The sequence below is a fragment of the Dicentrarchus labrax genome, unplaced genomic scaffold (assembly GCF_905237075.1).
Source record: "Dicentrarchus labrax unplaced genomic scaffold, dlabrax2021, whole genome shotgun sequence".
NCBI classification, from domain to species: domain Eukaryota; kingdom Metazoa; phylum Chordata; class Actinopteri; family Moronidae; genus Dicentrarchus; species Dicentrarchus labrax.
Genome location: NW_026136708.1, coordinates 2,298,238 through 2,323,132, shown reverse-complemented (window position 1 = coordinate 2,323,132; position 24,895 = coordinate 2,298,238). Strand labels below are relative to the sequence as shown.

Here is a 24,895-nt window from a genome sequence, read left to right as displayed (position 1 = left end):
AAGTTTTCTTACACCTCTTAAAATTTAAGAAGGCCTCACGACCCCCATGAAGCTTTGGTGGTTGGGAACCACTGCAGTATATAACAGACGGAAATAAAGAACAAGTAATAGTATAGCAGTATAGATTTTACAACAGGAATACAATTAACCAGGAAGCAGCTGATGCAACAAAAATCGAACCAACATTCAAAATACACTGTAAAACCACAGATAACTTTCCTTGTCAGCACAATTCACAAATGAAAATTGTAGTTTTAGTTTTGTATTTAAGACAAAACCCAGTATGCTTTCTCCTCCTCTTTTTCTAAAACATTGCAATACTGAACATGAACTAGGGATGGCTCGATACCTCTTTTTCATGTCTAATACTGTCAGTATCTGCCGATTCCGGTCCCAATCCAATACTATCTAAACTGTAAACTGCTCAAACTGTACAACTAATATTCTACTCCCATGAAGGAAGAAATACATAACCTAAAGTAAAGTTTATGTAATTGTTTGAGCTAATGGATCGTATCAGATTCTTTTTTTCTCCTATATCCAATCCAGTGATTATCGGACCAATACCGATAGATACTGAGAATCAGTACAACCCTAAGATAAACAAGAAAAAAAAAACAAGCTTATGTGGATGTAAAATATCTTTTATTTATCAGAAATAAAACAGTACAAAAAGGAAAGTTTTGAACATGAGCTTGTAGAAAAAATGTGCCAGTGAGATTATAAAGAACTGAAGTAAAGACTTTGTATTATGGAGAAATTATTAAAGTCTAATTCATGGATACACTGTAGGATCCTCAGGATGGCTCTGGACCTGGAATCTGTTCACATTCTCTTATAAGTGATGGGGTTTTTTCTGCTCATTTTAAAATTCAGGGTCATTTGGTCGTATTCTTGGCATGAGATATTTTCATGTAAAAACAATGAACGAGACAAATTACAGTAAAAGACAGGTCAGACATCTGACCAAGAGAGAAAAGAACAGTGACAATGCCTCTCTTAATGGCTATGTTTTACAGAAAGAGAGTTTTAATGTGTTTGGTCAGTGCTGTATTGGGGGACAGTGATGGCATGGACACAAGTGTTATGCCGCTGGACAGGTTCCAACGCTGACTGCTCCACTGACCAGAACAGCTTTGCTGAAGCTCACTTGGCTGTTATTGATGGTCAGGCTCCTCATACACCCCACGTAGGCCTTCCTGGTGGCGATTCTCTCTGGGAGGAAGACATCTGGGAGGAGGAGGAAGAGGAAGAGTGTGTCACATGGTTAGAAAGGTGTGGTGTTAGTATAACAGGAGAACAGAAATGTGTGTTCCTGGCTCACCTGGAGCTCCACCGATAAACACCGGCTTCTTGGTATCTGTGGAGTTGTGGTTCAGAGGTCCCACCACGTGGTTGACCTCAGAGTCCACATCCAGCTGGACAACATTGGCATCCCGGATCACTGAGATCAAGAAGGACAGAATGCATCAGTTTAGCCCACTGACGGTATATATAGTGGACATAGCTTCCGGGTCTGTTAAGTAAGTGTCTTAAACCTGCATTCTACGTAATGGCCAGCAGTAGGAGCTCCATTGGCTGCAACAAAACACTGATACTATGCAGACTTATGGAGAATCACTTGATTTATGAGCTGAGATTTATGAGGTTTCTAATGAGTTTAAGTTCTCAGTCTCTAGTTACAGTCTTCTTCCATACAGCATGACGTTCATGTGAATTTAGGGTTTATTTCCACTAGTTTGACGACAGGAAATAAAGTAACAAGGTGATTAACAAAGGCACAACCAGGACTGAAACGTCATTATATTACTTCCCTTTGTTGTTTTTTGGTATGTATCCTCCATAATGAGTGTAATTGTTGAAAAAGGAAAACCAACAGTAGTCGTTACAGTATGATCAATATCTAATATATATATATATATAATACGTATTTTTCCAAAAACACATCTAAAAGCGAGACTGAAAATGCAACATTTTCAAATACTCACACCCTGGTCTTCTCTATAAAGGTGCTATATACATATATTTTTGGTTTGCTACTTATGTGATATATGTGGTATAATAATTGCAGGTCCATTCAGTGTGACCTGCTCAAACTGGCATCAGATATTGGCCACATTTAAAGATGGAGTGTGACGTGTCTAACAAATTCCTCAGATCTGAGCAATAAGTCACAGCCACTACTGACTCTTCACAACTTTATTTTTTTAAATAGCTTTGGAGTGTTAATGTGCAAGCTCTCACCGGTGATTCTGTGCCAGTTGCCAGCACACAGACCCTGTTTCGGTGACACCTTTGTGGAGAACTCACGAGACCCATCGTTCACGAGGACCACCGCCTGGGAACAAACACCAATACTGTATCCACACTATTGAACAAAACCTCACCTGAATGTCAGCGACACTGGAAGTCAGTCAGAGTCGGGGGTGCTGAGAGAAAGTATGTCTATATAATGATGTCATACTAAATGCTAAATGCATTAAATTTTTTTTATTTGTTTGAATTTCCAGGAAATTCATAGCCAATTTAATAGTTATTAACAACATTTTACACAACGTTTATAACGTTTTAGTTGATAAAACAACAAAAACAACAAAAAATGATTTTAGGGGGTGTTTCCGCCCCCTCAGCACCCCCACCTCCGGCACCCATGCTGAATGTGTGCAGTTTTCTAGATGGGTGTGCCAGTGACTTACCTCCCCTCGGTGGATGTACATAGTGAAATAGCCCTGTGCTGAGCGCACATGCAGTAGCACCCCGGATGCCACACGGGGGCGCACCTCCATCACCAGCTCAAACCTCAGCCCGAGGTCAAACATTTCATCTGAGGGAGAGAGGCAGAGAGCGCAAGATGAAGTGACCTCTGGGTACCCGCTCTGGACCTCACCCTTTTTGCCGCATTAATCAGCCATGTTTCTCTGTGGTGCGTGCACATGTTAATTACTCGACTCGATCAACAGCTGCAGCTCAGTTCACAAGCTCCTTGGGGCCTTCACCCCCCACCTCAGCAGAGACACAATTTCACCACAGCTGCACTCAGGGTATCACGTTCCCTCACCCAACCAAACTGTCTCCATGCACACGGGATGGTGAAAGACCAGAGGGGCTTGTGAGTTTTCCAAAAGGAAATCTAATGAGCCATGTAATATAACAGATGTTCAGTTTGCAAAGAGTTGCAGATCCTGCCAAATGTAAATGGCGATACATCTGGGAAAGACTGCACAAAATCAACACTTTAGATTCATATAATTGTATAATTTCTTAGTTCCAGTTTGAAGCTGTAGGGAAAGCAAGCCTGTGCCTGTTCCATTAAAAAAAAGAAATGTACCCAGCACGATATATCCTCCTTCTTCTGAGAAGTACGTTCCTGCCTCTGAAAGTCCCTCAAAGCATGGAGTGACCCCAAAAGTCTCTGCCAGGGAGGACAGCCACTGCCCGTTGAGCTGAAGGTTCTTCAAACAGCCGGTGAAGCTGTATGCAGAGTTTCTCTACAGGGACACATACAGGCATATTCTTAAAAATCCCAGGTTAGATATCCAAAGCCCCCCTCCTCAAAATCAGTGTTTGTTTTTGTTCCTTCAGAGTGATGTGTGAATGATGTATGTGCAGAGTTTATTCTTATTCTTTAGTCTTATTATTAGTTATATTCATTATATCGATTTTTCTTTTTGCTTAAAGCACACTGAATAACCTGTGTGCAAAATGTGCTATGTGAATAAACTTGCTATTGCTATTATGATGCATTTTAGTATTTACCAGTAATTGCCACTGTTTAACGAATGTCACACAGGCAGTCTTTAACCCTCTAAAAGCAGACATCCCGCAGGTGCCCCTCTTTGCTTTCTTCGGTCAAAATCAATAATAAAAAAAAAACTACTAATAAAACGAATAAAAACTCAATTCATTTTTTTGCAGCGAAAAGTTAAGGCCTTAATCAACATCATCACATTGTACAATACTTTTTTCAATAATTATCGTCTATTGACTTATATTACCTTTTAGCTTAGGTTGTACAGATTTTAGGGATATGGATTATTTCAAGATACTCCAAGAAATGACATCACAATTAGCAACAATACCAATGCAGGCCCTGGCTGACCATTGCTATTACAGAGCTCAAAGGTCTCAAAGCTGCACGAATCAAAATGTTTATATTAACAATAGGTTTAATGATGTGTAATGTGAAAGGGGTCCTTTGTAGTGACAAACCCACACAGAATCATCACCAAACTCTGCTGTTCTCTCTCAGCTCTGTAGAGCCTTTTGGCATCTTTCAGCTCATTGCTTTGGTTTCACGGGCCACAACTTTACTGTTTTTAGTTCTCTCTCATTGCTCTCTCACGAAACTCACGAAGCTGGGGAATCAAAGAATACTGCTTTAAAAAGAATCAGAGGATGACTTCCTGTTCTAACAGGGTCACAATGGTGGTTTCCTGCTGTCTGTGGGAACAGCAGCCTGAGCTGAGCTGAGCAGGATGTCTGGATGACTCTGCCTCAGAGTCACAGTGTCGTGCTGTGTTCAAATGAAAGCTTTTGTCATTTTATTGAAAGGTTTCATAAATAGTCTTCAACTTAAAATGTAGTAATATTGTTTTTATAGTAATCTGATAATACATAAAGATCAACTATTGTGTTCAGTACATGGCAACATCAAAATCTTTTTTGGCTCTCCTGTAAAATATGATACAGTGCCGGCGATATTCTGAAAAAGTGTCCCAAGGGTTATAAATTACAGCGAATTGTAAGAGGTTACTGTTTTATTCAGTGCGACAACACCTTGATAGAATATTCATGTGTTTCAATAGACCCATGTTTTGTATGTTTTTAATGTTAAATGTCTTCCACATAAAGTTCAACCCATACCTGAACATTCCTCTGGGCTGCCCCTGGAGGAACTCCTCCCACATAGATAGGACTGTTGACATGCCAGGAGATGTTGCTTCCCTGAGCTCTTTCTTCCAGCACTGTGAGCCCATCAATTATTAACCGCCCCATACTCCCAGCACGGATAAAAATAACCTTCAGAAGGAGAAGAGAGGAGGTCGTCACTGTAGAAACTGTTAACACATAACCAAACATGCATACAGATTGAGAGAACTTACATTGTGCCATGCACCGTCATTGTATTTCTCCTCGCTCTTGATTTTGACTCTTTGGTCCGCCACATTGAAGGTGTATACGAGCTTCCCGTGGGCCAGGAAGAGAGCCATGAAGTTGTCCTCTTGGACGTCAGATACATAAAAGATGAGGCCAAAGGATGAGTGGGTCTTCAGGGACAAGGAGAAGTGGGACCTGGGAGGTGGTAGGTGCATTTAGTCATGCGTGCAGACAAAGAAACCCTACATGTGCAGAATGAGCTTTCAAACAGACTTGACCTTGGGGTTACTTGTAAAGAGTTTTTCGACTGACGTACCGCTCAGAGAAGGAGTCTGGGAGGTCTGTGTAGTGCTGCCTGCTGTTGGCGATGCCACCGTAGTGGAAGGCTCGACGGAGTGCTCTGGGACTTGAGGAGAGGTAGCAGCGTTCGATGTTCACCTCTGATGGCTCCTGGTCATCACCTTTGAGTTCCATCAGGCCCAGAGGGAGGCTAGACTCCCTGCTTACCTATGAGAGTGTTTACTGGATGTCAGGATGGGCCAGATTGTTTCAACCAAAAGAAAAAGGATAGATACTGGAGGCACTCTTTTCATTTTACCTTCTGCGATTGGTTCTGTTTGGCTCTAGAAGTGTGTTCCCTGTGCCTTGACAGCAAAGCAGCAGGGGGGCGCTGGACTGGACAGTCCTGCAGGGAGGTCTGGACCTTCACTGTGTACCGCTGGAAGTCCTCAGGCTCAATGTCCTGGTCCTGTCTACAGAAATAGAGGCAGAAGGATTGACAGTGAGAGAGTAGCACTCAACACAGTAACATGTCTCCATGGCAACCAACTCCATGTCCTCAGCTACTCAGCTCACAGCTTTATTTGTGACTCTTCCTCACATAGAGGGAGAAAGCCTAATACTAAGCAGCAACCAGAGCCAAATCCTCAGTTAGAGAGCTCTCAGGGTGGTCTCGGTTGCAATCTGGAAAGATGTAACGGTGTTCGTGGTTATCTACCTGTTGACGTAGGCGTAGCTGATGCAGCCTGTGAAGTTCTTGAAGCTGCTGCTCGGAGACCCTCCGTAGTAGAAGGTCTTTACGGCAGTATCCGATGAGGATCTTGTGGCTGATGCCGGACGTTTTTTCTCCTGCTTGTCCTTGTCGTCCACCAGCAGTGAATACCTAAGGCGAACAGTCAGTCATTCAGTTCTGACACTTACTGTACACACCATCCCACATAGCCTATTATCTGTTTACCAACCCACCTGTTTGTCTGTCTGCAACACATTTCATAAATGTATCATGACAGATAGGTGCTGAGTCAGTGAATAAGTTGCTTGGCACTAATGTTTATTTTGGAGATCTGCATTTGATAATTATTGGATTCTACAGATACAGATCTCTATTTTCATGGTGACAAACTGGCTGTAACGTCCGATAAAGCCACAGTGCTAACAGGATTTCCTGTTTGTGCTGGTTCACACTGCCATGCTGGGTGTGCTGATCCTTTGGGTGTGCTATTAAAGTCCCCCTCTAGTCAAAAATCTAATTGAATTGTTGGAAAGACTGTGGAAACGGTTCTGGTAGGTAGTTTTAATTTATTTCTGTCCCATTGTTTGGGTTTGGGATATTGGTATAAATACATATATATAAATATATATAAATGGGTTAAGCAATCAAATAAATAATGGGTTAAGCAATCAAATAATCTTGAAATTTAACTGACAGGGATGGAAAAGGTGCTCTATGTAAAAGGAGCTCTGTAATCTCCATGTGTCCAAAACTTCATAGAGGAAACAGGATGCAGAGCTACACTCAAATCACAACACGTGCACAAAACCCAGCTGTTAGCTGGACTCAAATACTTACTTCTGATTGTTCACCGAGGCCACTAAGAAGTGTGTCCTTCCGTCACTGTATTGCTTTTTGTGCGATTTAACTCGTGTGCCTCTGCAGTTCAGCACCACTGCTCCGTTCTCCAGGGAGATGCTGAACTCATCAGACTGAAGTGAGAGAAAATATGTTTTTATTGCTTAGCGGCAAAGGAGGAGTAGCGGTCTTAAGGAGAGGATCCAAATCAGTTCTTGATTTGTGTTGATTTATGACCAAATGAGACTTGTAATTGTGCTTCTTATAGTAATTGAAACTCCACTAAACACTAATTTTCACACCCAACCATTTGAATCATTATATCCCTTTTTCCATGTGTATAAAGACAAAGAATAGTATATACCCCTTCACTGTGGTAGAACAGGAGTCCGCTGGGCTGCAGTGTTCTAAAGTTGAGGCCTCCTTCAAAGTTGTCGAAGGGTGAAATCTTTGCCGTGGATCCCAGGTAGCTCTCTCCGGTGAAATAGGCTTTACGGGACATCTGTCATGACAAAAACACACCTCACTTTCATCACCTATTACCTCTCAACGCTCCACTCAGCTTAAAGCTCAGTGACCCCCCAATGGAAATATCGATTGACTCATGTAAAAGCTGTAGAACTAGAACAGCCACTTATTCTCTCTCAATTGAGAGTGAAAGTTTGTGTGCCGACGTGTGTGTGACTGTGTGTGCGATCCACTCTGTGTCCATATTTGGTATTGATTCCAGAGAGCAGTGCATTACCACTGACAGTGTGTGAAATGGTGAAGCACTTACAAATGACTCCTCAGGGCAGCCGCTGCTTATGCCAATGGTGCCAGGCTCCTCCAGCAGGTTGAAGTCTTTTTTCTGGAACTGGAAACCTTTCACACAGCCTTTCAGGCCTTCAACAGCAGACAGCTCGGGCCTGTGGTAATACACACGGTGTCACCATCTTTAAGTGGAATAACAAGTTGCACTGGCAAAGGAATCTATGTGTAAAACATCCTTCTTATGCTGCCAAATTGCAAAATGGAGCTTACCCATATCTAGACTCTATTTGCCCCAAATGTATGCTGTCAGGTATAGTTACTAAAAGGAAATCTCTTGACCAGCATGAAGCAATGAGCAGACTTTTTGGCCACTTGGGGGCAGAAGAACTCCAAGAACAGGCTGAAATGGTTGTTATGGTTTAGGAAAGGGTCAAAGGGCCTTTCTACACATCCAGCAGACACCAAGCAACATCCATTTGGAGTTGTGTTTCTGGCCACTTGTCGAACATAGCTTCACTTTTAGCTCTGATGGTTTCCACCAACTCCTGAGAAAAATATTTGGCCTTTAGCTGCTAGATGTTCAACTTCTAGTTAGCTAGCTAGTTGCTAACTTGGCACTGTTTGTGGGCCGTGGGGTGTACAGTGTTTACAGTGATTTTTGAGCTTTTCTTGATGGAAACAGCCAAGTAGGTCTATCCACAGTACCGGACACGCCAACTGCATGACACGTCGTCAAAACGGTCAGAGTTTGGTTAGGTTTAGGCAACAAAGCTACTTGATTCAGGTTTTTTTTTTTTATTATGTTAATACAGGACGTTATTTCAAAGTGGGTGTGTTGTGTAGTCTCTGATACAGCAGATAGACCCTTTTCAAAACAGCTGCTGCTGGAAAAAGAATTGATCAGAGCTGAAAACCAAAACAATAAGCTAAAGGAGGCTAAAAAGTTCCAAACAGCAGAGTTTGGTGATAATTGTCTGTAGGTTTGTCACTGCAAGTGATCTATCATTTGATTTATTGATAAAATTAAATATATTGATTAGCTAAGCTTCTGTAATAAAGCTCTGCTAAGCCCTCTCTCTAGTGAATAATGGAGCCTTCAGCTGCTAAAGAGACAGATGGTTGAGACCAAAAAAAGTTAAAGGGAAAGTAAATATTGGACTTCATCAGGTGGGCAGAGACACAACTCTGAATGAAGGCTAATGTTGCTCTGTGTCTGCTGGAAATGACAACTGTTTGCTAACACATCCGCCAAAACTATTTTAAACTGTGATATACGGTATGTCAGTACTATGGTTACAGCTTGTTCCACCATCGCCAAGTGGGAAAACAATTCAATAATACATACAGCTTAGGCAGGGCAATTGTGTCATCCAGAGAAGCTGGACTTTCAAACATGAACTATATAATGTTGAGTGAACATTTAGTTGCTAGTGTATTTAACTCACCTAGATTTGAGAATGCTTGAGGGAGCCCCTCCTATGTAGATATCTGAGAAAGGCAGAGTGGTTTTTGGATTCTCCATGGATTTGACATGGCTCTTGTCCACCAGTAGGATAACCTTCTTTGACTGATGGTAGATCACGGACACCTGCGTAAAGGGCCCAACACCGACAGTTACAGCAACATGTGCCTCAAGTTCAAGTTGTCTAACCAGCTAAATGAGAAGAACCTACCTCATGGTATCGTGCGTCATTTATTTGCAGCTTGGGCAAGTTATTCTCAAAGATTTGTGGCCCACTGCTAAAGCCAAAGTCGTACATTAGGCGCAGGAAGCCATTCTTTAACTCTAAAAGGAAATATTTATCCTGAAAAGAAGAGGTCAAAATACATTAAGGTTTGTCTTTGACATTTCAGCTGAACACTGAACAATGACAACTAAATATGTTTCTATTATCAGCTATTATGTCTAGAAAGAAGAAAATGTGATATAATATGATGAGATGCGTGCAAATCTTATTTTGTGGTCTGTAGACTTACCCCATTGACCATGAGGAAAAGGATGCCATTGTTTGCGACAGTTCGCACTGCAATATCAAATCTTGTGACAACACCAAACTTGCTCCTCCTTTCAATGTTATTGATGAGCGCATAACCTGTTCCATCAAACAGGTAGCTCGCAATACGACTCTGGGAAAACGCCAACTTGTACCTGACGGCAGAAAGAGAAATGTTATTTGACATTTTGAAACACTCATTTTCAGATAATACTCAGATAATTCAGAGAGAATTGGAAAGCTGGATTACCAAATGGGCAAAACTGGCAACTCCTACAGGGCCCCCACCCCCACAGGGACACCAAAAGTCCTTGGTTTACTGAATGCCAATGGTTTTGTTAGTTTGTCTGATAGAAAAATGAGTGGTAGGTGGGGGTGAGGGGCTCAGTAGGGGCCCCAACAGTAAATTTTTGCCCTGTTGTCCTATAACAGGTTAATCCAGCCATGCAAATGTGTACCTGGGGCACGGTGTTGATGCAACTACATCCATTTTGTGAGTCTCTTTGAAATTGTATAGACTGATCACGTCGTTGTTCAGCGAACCCAACTCGATGCAACCCACAAAAGGAGCCAGACTCAGAGGAGGTGGAAGCTATAGAATTAAAAAAACATGGTCTCATTTATAGTAGGAAAAAGCAAGAGAACTAAATAAGGATTTATTTGTATTGTTGTGAAAGGCAATACCTTGACATCTGGTGGGACGCCACCAACAAAGAACACTATATCCTTTGGGTCGATGTCAAACAGTGAGTCAGAGCCCGGAGCCTCGCCTTTCTGGATGAATTTCTGCTCGTCTGTGAAGCTCTGACTGGGGATGGTGAGGAAGACTTTTCCATGTCTGCCCAGCCTGCAAGAAAAGAGCACAAAGCATGAGCAATTAAAGTAATTTTACCACAGAGAGACATCAGTGTGTGAGACAATGGGCCTCATGCAAGAACTTTTCTGTATTCTTATCAGCCTGCTTACACAAGTCAGATTCAGCAAACTCTACTGACTGCACAAACTTGTCAAAATTGCTTGTTTGAACTTACTGAAAACCACCTGTTCATGAGTAGATGCGCTATTGTGGGAAACCAAAACACAACAAACACAAAAGAAAGATTCTCCAAACTAAGTAAATTGGCAAGCCATGGTTAACAGATTATACATTTTACATTAAAGGTGCCCTGTGGAGTTTATCGTAAACAACTTTACCCTACTATTTCATATCAAAATGGCTGATGAAGTTATTGATGGTTACTGCTGTATGTTGCATTGAGAAACAAAAAGAAAACCAAAAGGATCTGTGTTCACAAAGATGAGGGGAAATAACAAACAATCCATTTTTTTTTTTTACATCATTAAGGACTTCAGTGCATGTTTGGAAGTATGTTTCAGGTGAAACTATGTTTTTTATGTGTAAGACTAAAATTATGTTATATATATACGTTTGATAAGTTGCATACCACATTATCGTTCATCAAATCGCTCTGAAAGTGATCCCAACGATTTCATTTGCCGTTGTAGTTGTGGTGTGGTTTTGGAACCTTTCATTTTTATTTCCATTGATTGCAGTAACATATTTAAATTCCAAATTCAACCGAAACTGTAGGTTTCGAAAAGAAGGTTTGCTTATCTGACTAGTTCCACTGTGCCAGTTGAACGAATCTGTTATCTAAAGTTCATTCATGGATATTACCTCTCCACTTTAATGTAGTTGAAGACTGCAGGCCATTGGCTGACAGGCTTTGAACCCAGTGGGATCTCGACGTCTTCATCCCCGAGGTTGTACACGTACACCAGGTTGTCATTCTTGATGGCCAGTCCCATGTAGTCTTTCCTACCCTGTGAGCACAAAACAGCAGAAAATCCTCATTGTATGTCGCATCATGATAAGTTCATGCCCTCTTCTTTTTCCAATCATGGCCTTTGTTTTTGTCATTTTACAACAGTTTAACACTGTGGTATGAGTTTCCAACAGGCAAATGATAATATTTTATGTTATTTCACCTTGAAATATAGTGGTTTCAAAAACATAAACATCCTTCATTTGTGAGTACCAATAGCGCTCATGCTGAGGCTATTATTCCACCCTGAAAAGCTGTAGCCAATCACCACTGCATAGATTACAGTGGCAGTGAAATCACCAAGGTGAAGTGTCGTTAAAGAGAACAGAGAGGCCTCACATCGGGGAGCTGCACTGTTTCTGTTCCCCAGTGGGCGGAGTTAACGGTATTCATGTAAATGAACTCCAACTTTGAAGGCACACACATGCACTATTGTCACAGGCGTCTCTTGGAGACCTTTTGAAAGGAGCAACTGTGTGCTTTCAAAGCCTGTCATTCCTGCTTCCATGATCACAACAAACTATTCATGTCCACAAGCTGCTCTCTGCCTTTCATCTTTGCCCTGGGCCTCTGGGTGCGAGTTTGTGAAGTTTCAGCAGCAGATCTGGGCCACATACCCACCCTAAAACCTCCTCGCTAACTAGCACCCATTCAACAGCTGAGCTGAACTAAATGTGCATGCCTAGTTGCTCCCCATAAGTGTTTTTACTTGATGTAATGGCTCCCATCTGTATCCACTTAGCATTCCTCCTGGTAGGCATTAGTTTTATAGTAACTCATTATCCCAAATTCCACCATTTTTGGTTTTCCTGGATTCCTCACATTTCTGTCTCCCAGGTATAAGATGAAACGGTCCTCTATGGGATCCTTGTCAGGGTCCACTCTCATGAACAAGCTGATGGACGTCACTGTCTTCAGTTCCTCCAGGTTGCTGTGAGGATGAACCTCCACTGAGGACTGACCATTGAACTTCATGGACACTTGGACCTGTGGGTTAAAAAAACAAACCACAATGACTAAGAGCTTAATGGTAAGATCAACAAGAGGACCTGTTCTTTGTGCTATAAACTGAATTGCAAAAAATCTAAAATATTTTATATCCCAAGAAGGAAACCTACCTATTAGCTATTAGCACTATCTGGCCAGAGCCCAGATTTAATAAGGTTTAATGTCTATGAATAGGGTTAAAGTTTATGTGCAGCATAAAAGATTTAGTTATGCAAGGACAAAGGCTTCACCTCTAAAAAGTCATTTCTGTGGTTTCCAGCATTTGCTACATTTATAAATCGTGGAAATGTCCATGTATAAGCTATCAAGAGATTGTGGCAATGTGGTCTGTGCTAGTTAGTAAACAGGAAACAGATTTAAAAAAGAGGGCTTGATTTGACTGTCCTAAATTGACCATATCGTAAGCATGTTCAAAGTGATGAACTAACTTTTTTGGCCACACTCCTGGCCTGGGCTATGAGCTCTCTGATTCTGATGATGTTGGTGGTCACATTGTTGACAGGCTTCTTCTCCTCGACAACCTTCAGCTTGTCCAGCAGCTCAGGAACGAGAAAATTCAGGTTCTCCACTATAAAGTACATTGAAAGAGAGTAGAACAAGAATTTAAACAGGATAACAAATATGAGAAAACTGGGGAAAGTGAGCAGCAAATGCATTACTCGCAGGCTTAATAAATGGTTATATGGTACTAAAAATGCAGATTTTCCACCAAGGATCTATAAAATATCTAATATCTATGTGCTGCCGTGAACATTGCAGCAGTTATAATACCTGCTTCCCCGGCAGACAAGACGGCCTGCTCATAAGCATCTGTAGAGTATTCATTGTTCCTCATGTTGGTGGCCCACTCCTCCACCTTGCTGGTGATGGGGGTGACGGTTTGAAGAACCTCTGCGGAGCGGTTGAGAGTCCCCTCAGCCACCTTCAGGGTGAACTCCAGTCGCTGTGGTGTTCGGTCTGAAAATGGATGCAGAGGATGAGCCAGAGAAAGTTCTGATATGTCAAGGTTTAGAGCATTTCGTTCAGGGAAATCTGTTCCCAGTGAGCCTGTGAATTACCCTGACTTACCTCTAGTAAGTGAGAAATTATGATTTGGTGTTGTTGTTGTTCTTCTAAGCAAAGCCTTTTAATTCAAACTTTAAAATAACAGATATTTCAGGAACTAGTCTTGTGAATGGGGAAACTGCTAGCAAGACATCAGCATATCTCAAACCTTTAATTCAAAGGGCCACTTTAATTCAAAGCTTAAAAGAGCAGTCTAACAGGAACAACATTTGTTGACAGGGGAAATTGCTAGCAAGTTCCATCTCGCTAGCAGTTTTTTGACAGCAAAACATCACATTGTTACTTTAATATAACCAGGTATTGTCTTACCTGTCTGAATTCCACTGATACTCTCCACTATCTTGGCAAGTTTATTGGTGTTATCCTCCATGGTCTCTTTGGTCTCCTCAATGTATTTCAGCTTGTCAGCCACCTCACCTTCTACCTCTGTCACAGAGAGATACAGAGACTGTCAAAGGGGCATGCAATATTGACACATGAACAATAAAACAGTTTTACTCTTCATTCTGTGAAAGCCACATACCAATTTGTTCTGAACGTAATGAAACAGACTGCTTGAAAACATTGTCGCTCTGCTTTACCAGGTACCCAAGCTGCGCGTTAATCCCAGTGATGGCCTAAAACACAGAGCACATAACAAAGCTACAGAATGTTGACGGGAACTACAGTGGATGTATGTTGTGTGTTTCTGTAATACAACATACATCTTCAGCTCTTTGGGATAAGTTGAGGGTGGTGAGCGAGGTGATATTGGCATCGTCGATGTATTTCACTATGTTGTTGTAGACGTTGGCAGCACTTATGGCTCTCTGCACAAAGCCATTGGCATCGCTCTCTCTCAGATCCCTGGAGGAAACAGGATGACAGATGTTACAGTCTAGTCTGAGGGTTTCTAAATTGCACATAATAGCATCAAAATTCCCAGTGCTCACGGAAATCATATTAACTAATCAATAATTTTATATTAACAGTAGATCAAATGACTAGGTGTAATGTGAAAGGGATTGCTCATAGTCACAAACCTTCAAAGAATTATTATACGACTCTTCCGGTGCCCTCAGCTGTATGTAACATTTTAGCCTCTTTCAGCTCATTGTTTGGGTTTTTGGGCCAAAACTTTTTACTGTTTGGTTTCATCAGCCTTGTTTCAAGCTGCAGCAACCAGCCGTTCTCTCTGATGTACACTAACTGTATATCTATATATTCAAATTAAATTTGGCAAGTGGACAGAAAAACAACTCCTAATAATTGCCAATGTTGCTCCGTGTGTGCTAGATTAATTGGTTATTATTTTATAACATATAAAAAAAAAAAACCAAAAAAAGGAAATGTAAATTAATTTAATTAAGAAAAAAATAAAATTTTTGTTATTTTTTTTTTTTATTATTATTTTTTAATATATATAAAAAATTAATAAATAAAAAAAAAAAAAAAATAAAAAAAAAAAGATATGTGCTAACTGTCAGATATAGGAAGTTTCAAATATGACAAAAGTTATTTAAATAAAATATATCTTGCTAATAGACAGTAGTATTAGAAATAATAAAATGCATATGCCAAAGAACCTAAAAAAGTGATGATATATCAATGTGTTTAATGCAATGAAACTAAATTCTGAGGCTGTTCTGTAAATAGTTTTCTAATAAATAAAGCAAGTTCTACTTCTTTTCAACACATATCAATTTCAGATTTAGTTGAACCACTTCAGATTTAAGCACCACCCATGTATGATTTAAGCCCTGCCCATTCCGTGTACTGATACAAATACAGATAATTTAGTGGTTGAACAGATAAAGATAATGGTGTACTTGCTCATCCCTACTAAATACCTCAACTGTTATTTAAGAATAAGGCAGATGATGTTCTATATTTTTCTTGTTGTTGACAAAACCCACACAAAGACCAAAACCCTGAATGTATCTGCTAACAAGTATTGTGTGTGTATCAAAGCCTGATAAAGCTTCTGTGCCTTAGAGCTCCAGCACACACACACTGTTCATGGTAATGAGAACTAGTGGGTTAGGGCCTCAGCGCCACAAACAGAAGTCTTGAGAGATAGACTAATGCAATGTTGGTGTTGCTCTTTTCACGATGTATGATTATTTGTAGGTAATAGGTTTAATAGAGAAAGGTGTCTCACTCCTCCAGTTCGTTGGCGTGTTTCTCTAGCTCCTCAGCGTGATCGTCGGCCCTCTGCACCAGTGCTCTGTCAGCCAGAGAGAGACGCTCAGTCTTCTCCATCAGCTTTTGGCTGGCGCCATCGATTGCTGCATGGTACTCGGTCACATTCTGTGCGCACAGACGTACACGTGCAAACACGCAGACACATACACATTAACATTTCATTTACTTTTTGCAAGGACATTCCACTGTTTTGCATTTATGTCCCATTTCAGAATCCAGGTACCTTGTGATTACTCAAAGTACACGCACACATTACAACACACACACATCCAAGCTAACATTGTTACCTCAGGATGATTGTATTTCCCCACAGAGTAACACAATAGAGAGCTACTGGACTAAAAAGGGAGCACTGTTGGAGAACACGGCTTATTCAATCTCTAGCAATCCACAAATTGCTTCCAAATCAAATTGGCCAGCTTTAGAATCTGACACAGGCTGCGTCTCAGGAATCCATTTCATGAATAAATTCGATGCAGGCCCTGAGATACTGCATCCCCATATCACTGTCTATTAGATTATTATACGTACTTCCTCATTCAGTGAGCCATAAAAAAAAAAAACCCGAGCATCACTAGGCAGCAGAGATTTTTCCATTTTCACCCCTGACCCCTTCCTAGGAGACCACCATGGGTCCTCCTGACAATCATGGGTCCTCACCTGCACTAAAGCATCCACCTCAGCCACAGTCCTCTCTGTTTCAGAGATGAAGCCTCTGGCTATATCCAGTGTTTCATTGACAGCAGTGTGGTCCTCTGCCAGCCTCTGCTGCCTCGCCTGGGGGCACAAGGAAATAAACATGATAAAAGTTAGCCACAATTCAAGCTTCATAACTTATTCCAATACTACTGTGTCATATGTTGCCTTTATTAGATAGGATACAGTAGAGAAAGATATGAAATGAGAAGGTGAATCTACAGCTGGACTCCAATAGGGGACGTTGCAATCACATGTTTAGTGTCTTAAACCCCCCAGGGCCTTGGCCAACGATACACCCTGAAACACTATTACTTACTTTCATTTAGGAAAAAACGCTATCGATAACAGCTCTAACAGCCTCCTGCCTCCAGCTCTGTATAAAACACACGGACAAGAGACTGGTATGAGCAAATAAGAACATTTACGAAAATATCAAACTATTCCTATGAGTGACAACGTTTTGTTTTTTTCTAGTTTCAGATTCAGCAGATTTTGTTTGTATTCTACTTTTCACCCTGAATTGTTGGATACCATTTTATGGTAACTTATTACTACATTTCCCACCATGTTTGTATTGACAGTTGAAAAAATTTGATAATGGGGCTTCCTGGTGGCCTAGTGGTGCATGCCATATAACCGCAACATCCCCAGTTAAATCATTTGACTGCATGACTGAGTATGGCACAATGACGAGATGATTTGATTGGCTGTGGTAACCCAGCAGTGTGCACACTGCGGCTGCAGCTGGTGTCGGCCGGTCTGTACCGAGGCTAGGAAGAGCCCCAGATTAGGAGAGGCACCCTGTTTGGTTAGTGCACCATTCATGGCATTGATTTACAGCAGAGACACTGATCATGGAGATCATGCAGAATCCAGTAGCAGCTGTTCGGCTGGACAGCAGACCCATAGTGTCAACCATGGCATTACGACAAGGGCTGGGTCACGTCTTCCTGGATCCAAATGTCCACTGCACATGATCTTACACAGTTGAAAATCAACAAATACAATAAAATGACATTAAAATACAGAGTATAAACTCAAAGTCTGGAATGCAGATACTAGTGGTTTTGCATGATTTATCCCATACATTACAAATTAAGTCACATGAAGAGACTTGAAATGGTTGGCAGTAATGTAAATACACATTACTGCCAACCATTTCAAGTCTCTTCATGTTGATTTTTGTACCGTATTGAAATGCAGAGACACTAATGGTGACTTGGAAGCTTTGGAAAAGAGTCAGTATAGCATAAAAACATACATAATAATATATATAATAAGATAAGGCAGTGGTTTTTCAAACTTTTTTTGCCCAAAGGACACCAAAGGGAAAACCCGAATCTCAAGGCAGACCTGTTGATGCTGCTATCACTCTGTCAACATTTATTTCCATTTATTAATGCCAAATACAGTTATCACTCATGAAATATTCCTTTAAAAAATAATTTATGATTTCATTTGAAGCAACACACCTACTGAAACCATATAGGTCACAAAATAAAAATGAGGTAATGAAACTACAGTAAAGTGTGTACATAGTACTGATGTAAATGAAATTGAATGAATGAATTTATAACTTTTTGTATAGTTGTATATTGCAATAATATTGTATGGTTGTCACAATGTTTGGGAACCACTGAGGCAGTGTACTAGATGTAAAGTATACAGTACATTCAGCAGATACGGACCAACCTTAGCCAGTACAATGCTCCCCTCTCTTTAAGCTCTGTTTTGATCCAACCAACTCCTGAGAACAATTATCTGGCTCCTCACCTGCTAAATGCTCCATTATGTTCACCAGCCACCCCTAACAGTGTCTGTCTGCTGTTTGTTGCTAAGCAGTAGTGTACATTGTACAGAGCAAAGAGCTCAGCTTCCTCTGCTGCTGCTGCTGGAAACAAGGTGGATGAGAGTGGTGGGACAGAAAGTTTGGGAGTCTCATAGCTGTCTGCCAACCATATCCCCAGTTTAATGTCAAATGTATCTTTGACAACTACCAACATATCACCACCTTGGATAGTACTGTATTTTTGTGCATTTATTACAGTTGTTTGCGATTAAATCAGCCTATACGTCTGCCAGCCCTTAAAGGCTCCATGTCACCCTCTTGCCACCATGAATATTTCTCTAGATCCCTCCATGAGCTGAGCACTGTGAAGATGATTTTCTAAAGGTTTATGGTAAAGTTTGTGTATTTACCAAAGTTACCGGAGGGAATCCACTCATTACAGGAATTTCATTGGACTGAATTAATTTCCCCACAAACTTCACCACTAATCTAACCATTTTAAATACTAGTATCCCTGGGCCTTTAGGGTGGTACTTCTGCAAGACAGATACTAATAGAGTGTCTATCTCTGGTTATATATACAGACAGATATATGGTAAATCCTCCTGGCCAGAGGTGGATATATGCTGTATACGCTGCTGTAAATCTGTGTATACGCACCACTACACCTCTGCTATCTGCATACTGAATAATGTTTGCTGAGCAGCCTAAATGCCAGTCAGTGTTTTGGTTGGGATGAGATGAACCTCCTGTGTACAGTAATAATTCTGTGTGTTGGCTTGGCAGTGGGCTGTATCATGGGAAAATCAAGTAATGTTTCTGTGTGTAGGCTCTGGACATTATCATGGGAAAAAAAATTTAGCATTGCAGCATTGCTCCCACCCCCTGTGCTGGCCTCCTCCTAATGTAACAGTCCAAAGCTCCCACAGATGGTTTTGTGTTTCTGTTCTCAGCACTTAAATACCACAAGAAATAGACTTCTCTGACATGCCTGACAAACAACAACCAGACCTCTCTCTCACAGGCTTTTGCAACCATGCCGTGTATTGCTAGGGATCATGTCTTTTAAGGCCAGGGACCAAGGTCTGAAGGAGCAGAACTCAACATTGTTTGAAACACTGTGAGAGGAGATAAAGCAGACAGCACTGAGAGGAGCAGCACACACCCTCCAAGCATGAAGGAGCTCTTCAACAGGACTGTTTACTAATGCATCCATCCATTCAAACAGAATGAGAAACTGAAGAGAGATGAGACAAGGGAGTGGCACTCCATAGGAGCCTGAGAGGTGGGGTTAACGGAAATCACCTCATTTCTTTGGAATTTGAGGATGTTGGCTTTGTTCCTGTCCTCCGTCTCCTGCAGGGTGCTGGCTGCTTTCTGTAGAAAAGCCTGAGCGTCAGACAGCTTGGTGGAGAAGCGGGACAGGAGCTCCCTGACAGGTGGGAGGCGGCCATCTGTGATCATCAACTTCTTCTCCAGCTGACGGATACGCCTGAGCACTGGAAGCACAATCAGAAACACGAGCCATTACTTTACTTTATCATCATTAGTGTCACATTTGAGTGACTCAGGAGGTGCTACTGTAGACACTCAGGCCAAAATGGCTATCTCTGTTACTCTGTTGCAGAGTTCAAATCAAATATATGTTTGTGATTGGTCCCCTGCAGATGCTGCAATGTGTATCTAAATATATACTGCGTGTCTGTTTGTGTATCCATATGTAATTGTACATTCAAATGGTGTTTTTGTAACACAGCAATGGGAAGCAAAGGGACTTATATCGACACATATTCTTTTATAGCAGTGTTTGTATTCAAAAACTGATATTAATGACTTTGATGACCCCCTGACTTTTATCTAGTGCCACTAGCAGGTTTTGGGTTCAGAGTGAAAGGTCTCGAGTAGTATTGGAAGCCATAACATTAGACATGGAAATCTATATTCCCCTCTGCATGAACTTATTACAAGTTATCTGCTGACTTTTATTTGATCTTTGCTCCCTCCATCTTTTTTCCAATACTTTGGTTTATCACCAAATGCTTACAAAGTTATTGACACGTCAATTAGCCTTTCCCATTCTTTATCTTTAGTGCTAACAGAGTGCTGCAGTGATGATGTATTGCAGAAAAAAGCCTCTGTGGCGAACAAAGGTTTATGATACTTACACATTTAGCAAGATCATCTTCACAAATGAACACCACTTTTATGAAGTGTAAATGCAATCACCAGAAGTAAAAAACAAACGTTAGGATATAAAAGAACCAAATCACGCATGACTTCAACATCACCACTACTAAATCTTGTAATTAAAATCTACAAGTTGGAATGTTCTAGTTAGAATAGTTTCAAAAAACCCATTGACTTAGAGAGGAAGGAACTAGAGGTGCAACAATGCTAACTCAGTTCGTGGTTTTAGGACTCATTCCTGCAGCACATTAGCAAATGTTAGTATAATTGTAATGACTGCCACAGATACTGGAATTATTTTTTTTTTTCAGAGCATTTCATGTATTGATTTCTGACAGGATGTAAAGATAATTTCAACAAATACAACAGAAAATGCTTCTGAAATACTGAAAGGCTAAAGCAGCCTGTATGATATTTGCCAATTGAGCTGTCAGCTGATGTGGGTTGTTTACGATTAGCTGCGATCAGCTGATGCAGCTGGGACTGTAAGCTGAGCTGCTTGAACTGATGCTATGCTCAATTAGTTGAAGGTCACCAATCAATTTTAATCACACGCACACAGCTTTCTTGATATGTGTAAGTCTGGGATATGATGATTTCTTATAAACTTGACTCTCAACTATAATGGTAAAAAATGAAAGACTAATTTCGAAGTCATTTGGATTCAATTTCCTGAGTCCTATATTGAGGATAACAAGACATTTTCAGTGTGTGCAGTATGTTTCTGCCTGTTACTGTATGTCTCCTTACACTCGTGGGCTTCAGTTGACTCGTCAGTGGCGATGGGCTCTCGTGGGGACAGATCCAGCTTTCTCATCCAGGTCACCATTTTCTGGGCCACCTCAGAGTTCCGTCTGACCACCTCTGGATCCACATCCTGGTGGACACTGTATAGCTCCCAGTCATGGATCATCTCTGGGCACATACAGTACATAAACACACACATATATGAGTTAGGAAACAAAACACATAAATTACTCAGATTGCAAGTGTGGACTCACCAGGAGGACAACTTCATGAGACACTAGGACAAAAGATTTGCACTTGAGCAGAGCTGTTTGATACCTTCGATTCGCATGTTGAGATCCGTGAGGTTTGTGCTGAGCTGCTCAGCCAGGGTAAAGGTCTCCAACGTGTCGTTATCCAGCTGGTTCCCCAGAGTCTTCACCACGCTCTCCTACAAAAACCACAACAGAAACTAATCAATGACTCATCAATCAGTGGCTGAAGTCACTTGCTTCTAAAGACCAAGCTGGGACTCTCAGGTGTCTTGTACAAAGATTAAGACTAAGACTAGTCTAAAGAACAGTATTATGTTAAATCCCTGCAGTGTAAATAATGCATAGAATTTGACTGACACACTGTATAGAAGCACATAGATATACAGTTCTGAGTGTGGAGGCTTTCATCTGACTGTCACTGGGATGCACATGTTAAGAAAGTGTGCTTAACGTATTTCCAGGGAAAAAACATTGGCTTAAACTTCTAAAGCCTTTGGAATTCCAGAGACTTCCCTTAAATGGTTAATGTGCATTAAATGAGGATGATGGCTTTGCTGACCGATTCTCCCAGCTGTTTGATGTCCAACACCACAGCGTCTTTGGCCTCCTCCAGCTCCGCAGCCTGGGCCTTCATCACGGAGGACTTGTTTCTCCAGCCTTGAAACTGAGTCTGGGATCAAAGCAAATTCATTACAGCGGATTAGAAAGATGAAAAGCTCAGGGTAGTCTAAAGAACATGTGAAGGAAAAGGAAAAGATAAACCTTGGAATCCACTTCACCATAGCCTGTCATGTTTAATTACAAATGTCTTATATTTCCTACATTTACAACTGGATTAATCTTTGTTTTTTTGGCCAAATGGGGTCCGAACCCCAAGCTAAAAACGTTTGACATATTACGGCCTTGTAAACTTATATGGCTAATGTGTTAGCAAACTATTTCTTGTTACACACTAAGCAGACAAGCTCGGTTTTGTATGGAGCCCACCAAGGGTCATATAATAGAAAAAGACATACAGTATTGAAATTCATTGAGTAAATGACTCATAAATAATAACTAATGAATAACGTGATTTTGAACCGTCACTCCTGGTTGAGCAATTAGCAAGCCGATTGGTAATTGGTTCCACATCAAAAAATATTATTTTTCTACCATATGACCCCTTAGGGACTCCTTAGTTTTGGTCTCTTCCACCTACTGAGAAGAACATTGGGCTCTTTGGAGGCTAATGATCCACTTTCACTTGCTAATGTTGTCTTTCTTTTGGTGCCAGGCAGGTAGTGTGCAGAGCTGTTTTGCTGCATGCTGACTGGACGTAACGTAGATGAAAGTGGTGAAACTGAACCAAACAATACTATTGAGAACCATAAAACCAAAACAATGAGCTAAAATAGGCTAATAATCTCTGGACGGCTGGGGGACCACAGAGTCATAGGGAAATTCTCAATGGGTTTGTCTCTACAAGTGATACTTTCACATTACACATTGTTCTTTGATTCATTGTTGATATAAAATATTGATTAATGTAGCTTTAACTTAAACGTACATAAACATATATAACATAGGTCTAGTGTTTATAGACACTTTAATGCAGAAATGTTACTTTATATCTTTAATGAATGCTGTAATTATATCTGCTTTTGCATTGATCCTTTTATGTGTATACCTGCAGCCGCAGAGCAGTGTAGTTGTAGTATTTGAGCCTGTCGTTGGCGGCAGCACCAGTAGAGATGTTCAGCACTCCGACTTTCAGCTGGTCCAGTGTCTTATTTGACAGCCGCAAGTCCCCAATCAGATGCCAAATGCACTCATCACAACCTGAAACCAGAGATGAGTGGATTACAGCATACAGCACAGTGGTGAGTGTGGTTGAAACAATGTGCACTCTGCTGTAGTGGAGCATCTGCTCCAGCTGTTAACTCCACTTACTGATGTTGCACAGGTTGACTGCAGCCTCTGACAGGCACTCTCCTGTATGCATATCACAGTGGCCACTCTCACAGTCACACTCTGTAAAAAACAGATGCATTCACAGTTAATCATACAGTGTAAGACAGAAAGTTCTGCACATCAGCGTAAACTCAACAGCTGGAAACAGGTCAGAGCAGTTATCAAGACCAACAGATGCCTGCACATCTGTCTTGTGGCTTCTCTTGTGTGGGACTGATGGCTTTAGCAGCTGTGTGTGTATAGATTTGGGCTGCATGGTGATGTCATGCAGCTCTCCGCAGAGAGTCTCTGGCCATAGGGTCATAGCTCTCGGCAGATGCCTGTCTGAGATCACTACTGTGGTAGTGGGTGTGGGAACGTGAGTGCTCAGCACAGCCCTATCCTCTGGGAAAGCATTTTCTGCATTTCGACAAATGGTCTGGGGGTGTTTTCCTCAAGAGACCAAGAGAACATTTGACATGTCGTATGATGGAGAGATGACCTACTCTGGCAGCCGGAGGGGCTGTAGTCCCAGTAGCCTGGGAGGCAGCGCTGGCAGTAACGACCTCCGGCCCCCGGGCGGCACGGACAGCTGAGGGTGAGAGGATGGCAGGTGGAGCGGATGGAAGCTGGCCCGCATTCACACCTCCGACAGCCCTGACAGCTGGCGAAACCAGAGTAGCCCTCCTAGATTACAGTACATGAATAAAAAACACTGTTAGTTCACTTTGAAACCTATTGTTGTGCACTATAAAGGTCCAGTGTGTAATATTGAGGAGGGTCTATTGACAGAAATGGAATATAATATTCATAGATATGTTTTGATTAGTGTATAATCACCTGAATATAGGAATCGTTATGTTTTTGTTAGCTTAGAACAATTATATCTAGTCCGCCATGTTGAACCACCATGTTGCTACTGTAGCCCAGAAGGGACAAACCAAACACTGGCTCCAGATATGGGTGTATTCTTGTGTTTCGTGACCACAGTAGTTTTTCCTTCGTGCTTAGAAGCAAATACGCCACTAAATCCTACGCACTGGACCTTTAAATCAGTGGTTCCCAACCTTTTTACCCCTTTTCTATCATTGAGTAAACTGACAACCCCTAACTAACACATTTGATGCATAACTCATATTATGCATAACAATAACACTAAAGAAAACCTGATAAACTGTACAATGAACCTAAATAGTGAACGCAACAGCTGCAGGAAGTTTGTGTAAAACAAGCAGTTTGGGTGAATTCTGAGCAGGTTCTGATTACATCAGAGGTAGGTTTTCTTTTTATACAATTCTGGCTCTGTTATGTATTTGAACTGTTTTAACAATCATACATACTATCTAAGCAAACTATTTAATTTATTTTTCTTCAAAAAATTAACAAAATGCAGATATATAGGCCTAAAGCGCATGTGTTTTATATTTTCTTACACCCACTGCTTTAAAGGATAATAGACAGCAGCCGTTTTGAGATTAAATATTAGGGTAATCACAAGTGTTACCAATGATACT

General features: G+C 41.2%; 1 protein-coding gene across 1 annotated transcript in view; it reads right to left on the bottom strand.

The window, feature by feature from the left end:
• Positions 1-623: 623 nt before the first annotated feature.
• lama4 (laminin, alpha 4) overlaps positions 624-24,895 on the bottom strand; it is a 36,183-nt gene continuing 11,911 nt past the window's right edge. The window contains exons 7-40 of the mRNA XM_051409869.1: positions 23,888-24,068; positions 23,382-23,462; positions 23,119-23,270; positions 22,012-22,122; positions 21,517-21,628; positions 21,202-21,366; positions 19,570-19,763; positions 16,437-16,553; positions 15,733-15,881; positions 14,297-14,438; positions 14,116-14,209; positions 13,902-14,018; positions 13,299-13,484; positions 12,956-13,095; positions 12,342-12,506; positions 11,372-11,517; positions 10,378-10,540; positions 10,152-10,285; positions 9,677-9,848; positions 9,373-9,504; positions 9,145-9,287; positions 7,725-7,854; positions 7,311-7,448; positions 6,947-7,080; positions 6,095-6,259; positions 5,696-5,849; positions 5,414-5,604; positions 5,103-5,292; positions 4,864-5,019; positions 3,329-3,488; positions 2,697-2,824; positions 2,245-2,338; positions 1,325-1,444; positions 624-1,230 (exon numbers count right to left, since the gene is read on the bottom strand). Of these exons, the coding sequence (XP_051265829.1) occupies positions 1,085-1,230; positions 1,325-1,444; positions 2,245-2,338; positions 2,697-2,824; positions 3,329-3,488; positions 4,864-5,019; positions 5,103-5,292; positions 5,414-5,604; positions 5,696-5,849; positions 6,095-6,259; positions 6,947-7,080; positions 7,311-7,448; positions 7,725-7,854; positions 9,145-9,287; positions 9,373-9,504; positions 9,677-9,848; positions 10,152-10,285; positions 10,378-10,540; positions 11,372-11,517; positions 12,342-12,506; positions 12,956-13,095; positions 13,299-13,484; positions 13,902-14,018; positions 14,116-14,209; positions 14,297-14,438; positions 15,733-15,881; positions 16,437-16,553; positions 19,570-19,763; positions 21,202-21,366; positions 21,517-21,628; positions 22,012-22,122; positions 23,119-23,270; positions 23,382-23,462; positions 23,888-24,068 (4,902 nt within the window). The 3' untranslated portion in view covers positions 624-1,084. The remainder of the gene's footprint in view (positions 1,231-1,324; positions 1,445-2,244; positions 2,339-2,696; positions 2,825-3,328; positions 3,489-4,863; positions 5,020-5,102; positions 5,293-5,413; positions 5,605-5,695; positions 5,850-6,094; positions 6,260-6,946; positions 7,081-7,310; positions 7,449-7,724; positions 7,855-9,144; positions 9,288-9,372; positions 9,505-9,676; positions 9,849-10,151; positions 10,286-10,377; positions 10,541-11,371; positions 11,518-12,341; positions 12,507-12,955; positions 13,096-13,298; positions 13,485-13,901; positions 14,019-14,115; positions 14,210-14,296; positions 14,439-15,732; positions 15,882-16,436; positions 16,554-19,569; positions 19,764-21,201; positions 21,367-21,516; positions 21,629-22,011; positions 22,123-23,118; positions 23,271-23,381; positions 23,463-23,887; positions 24,069-24,895) is intronic.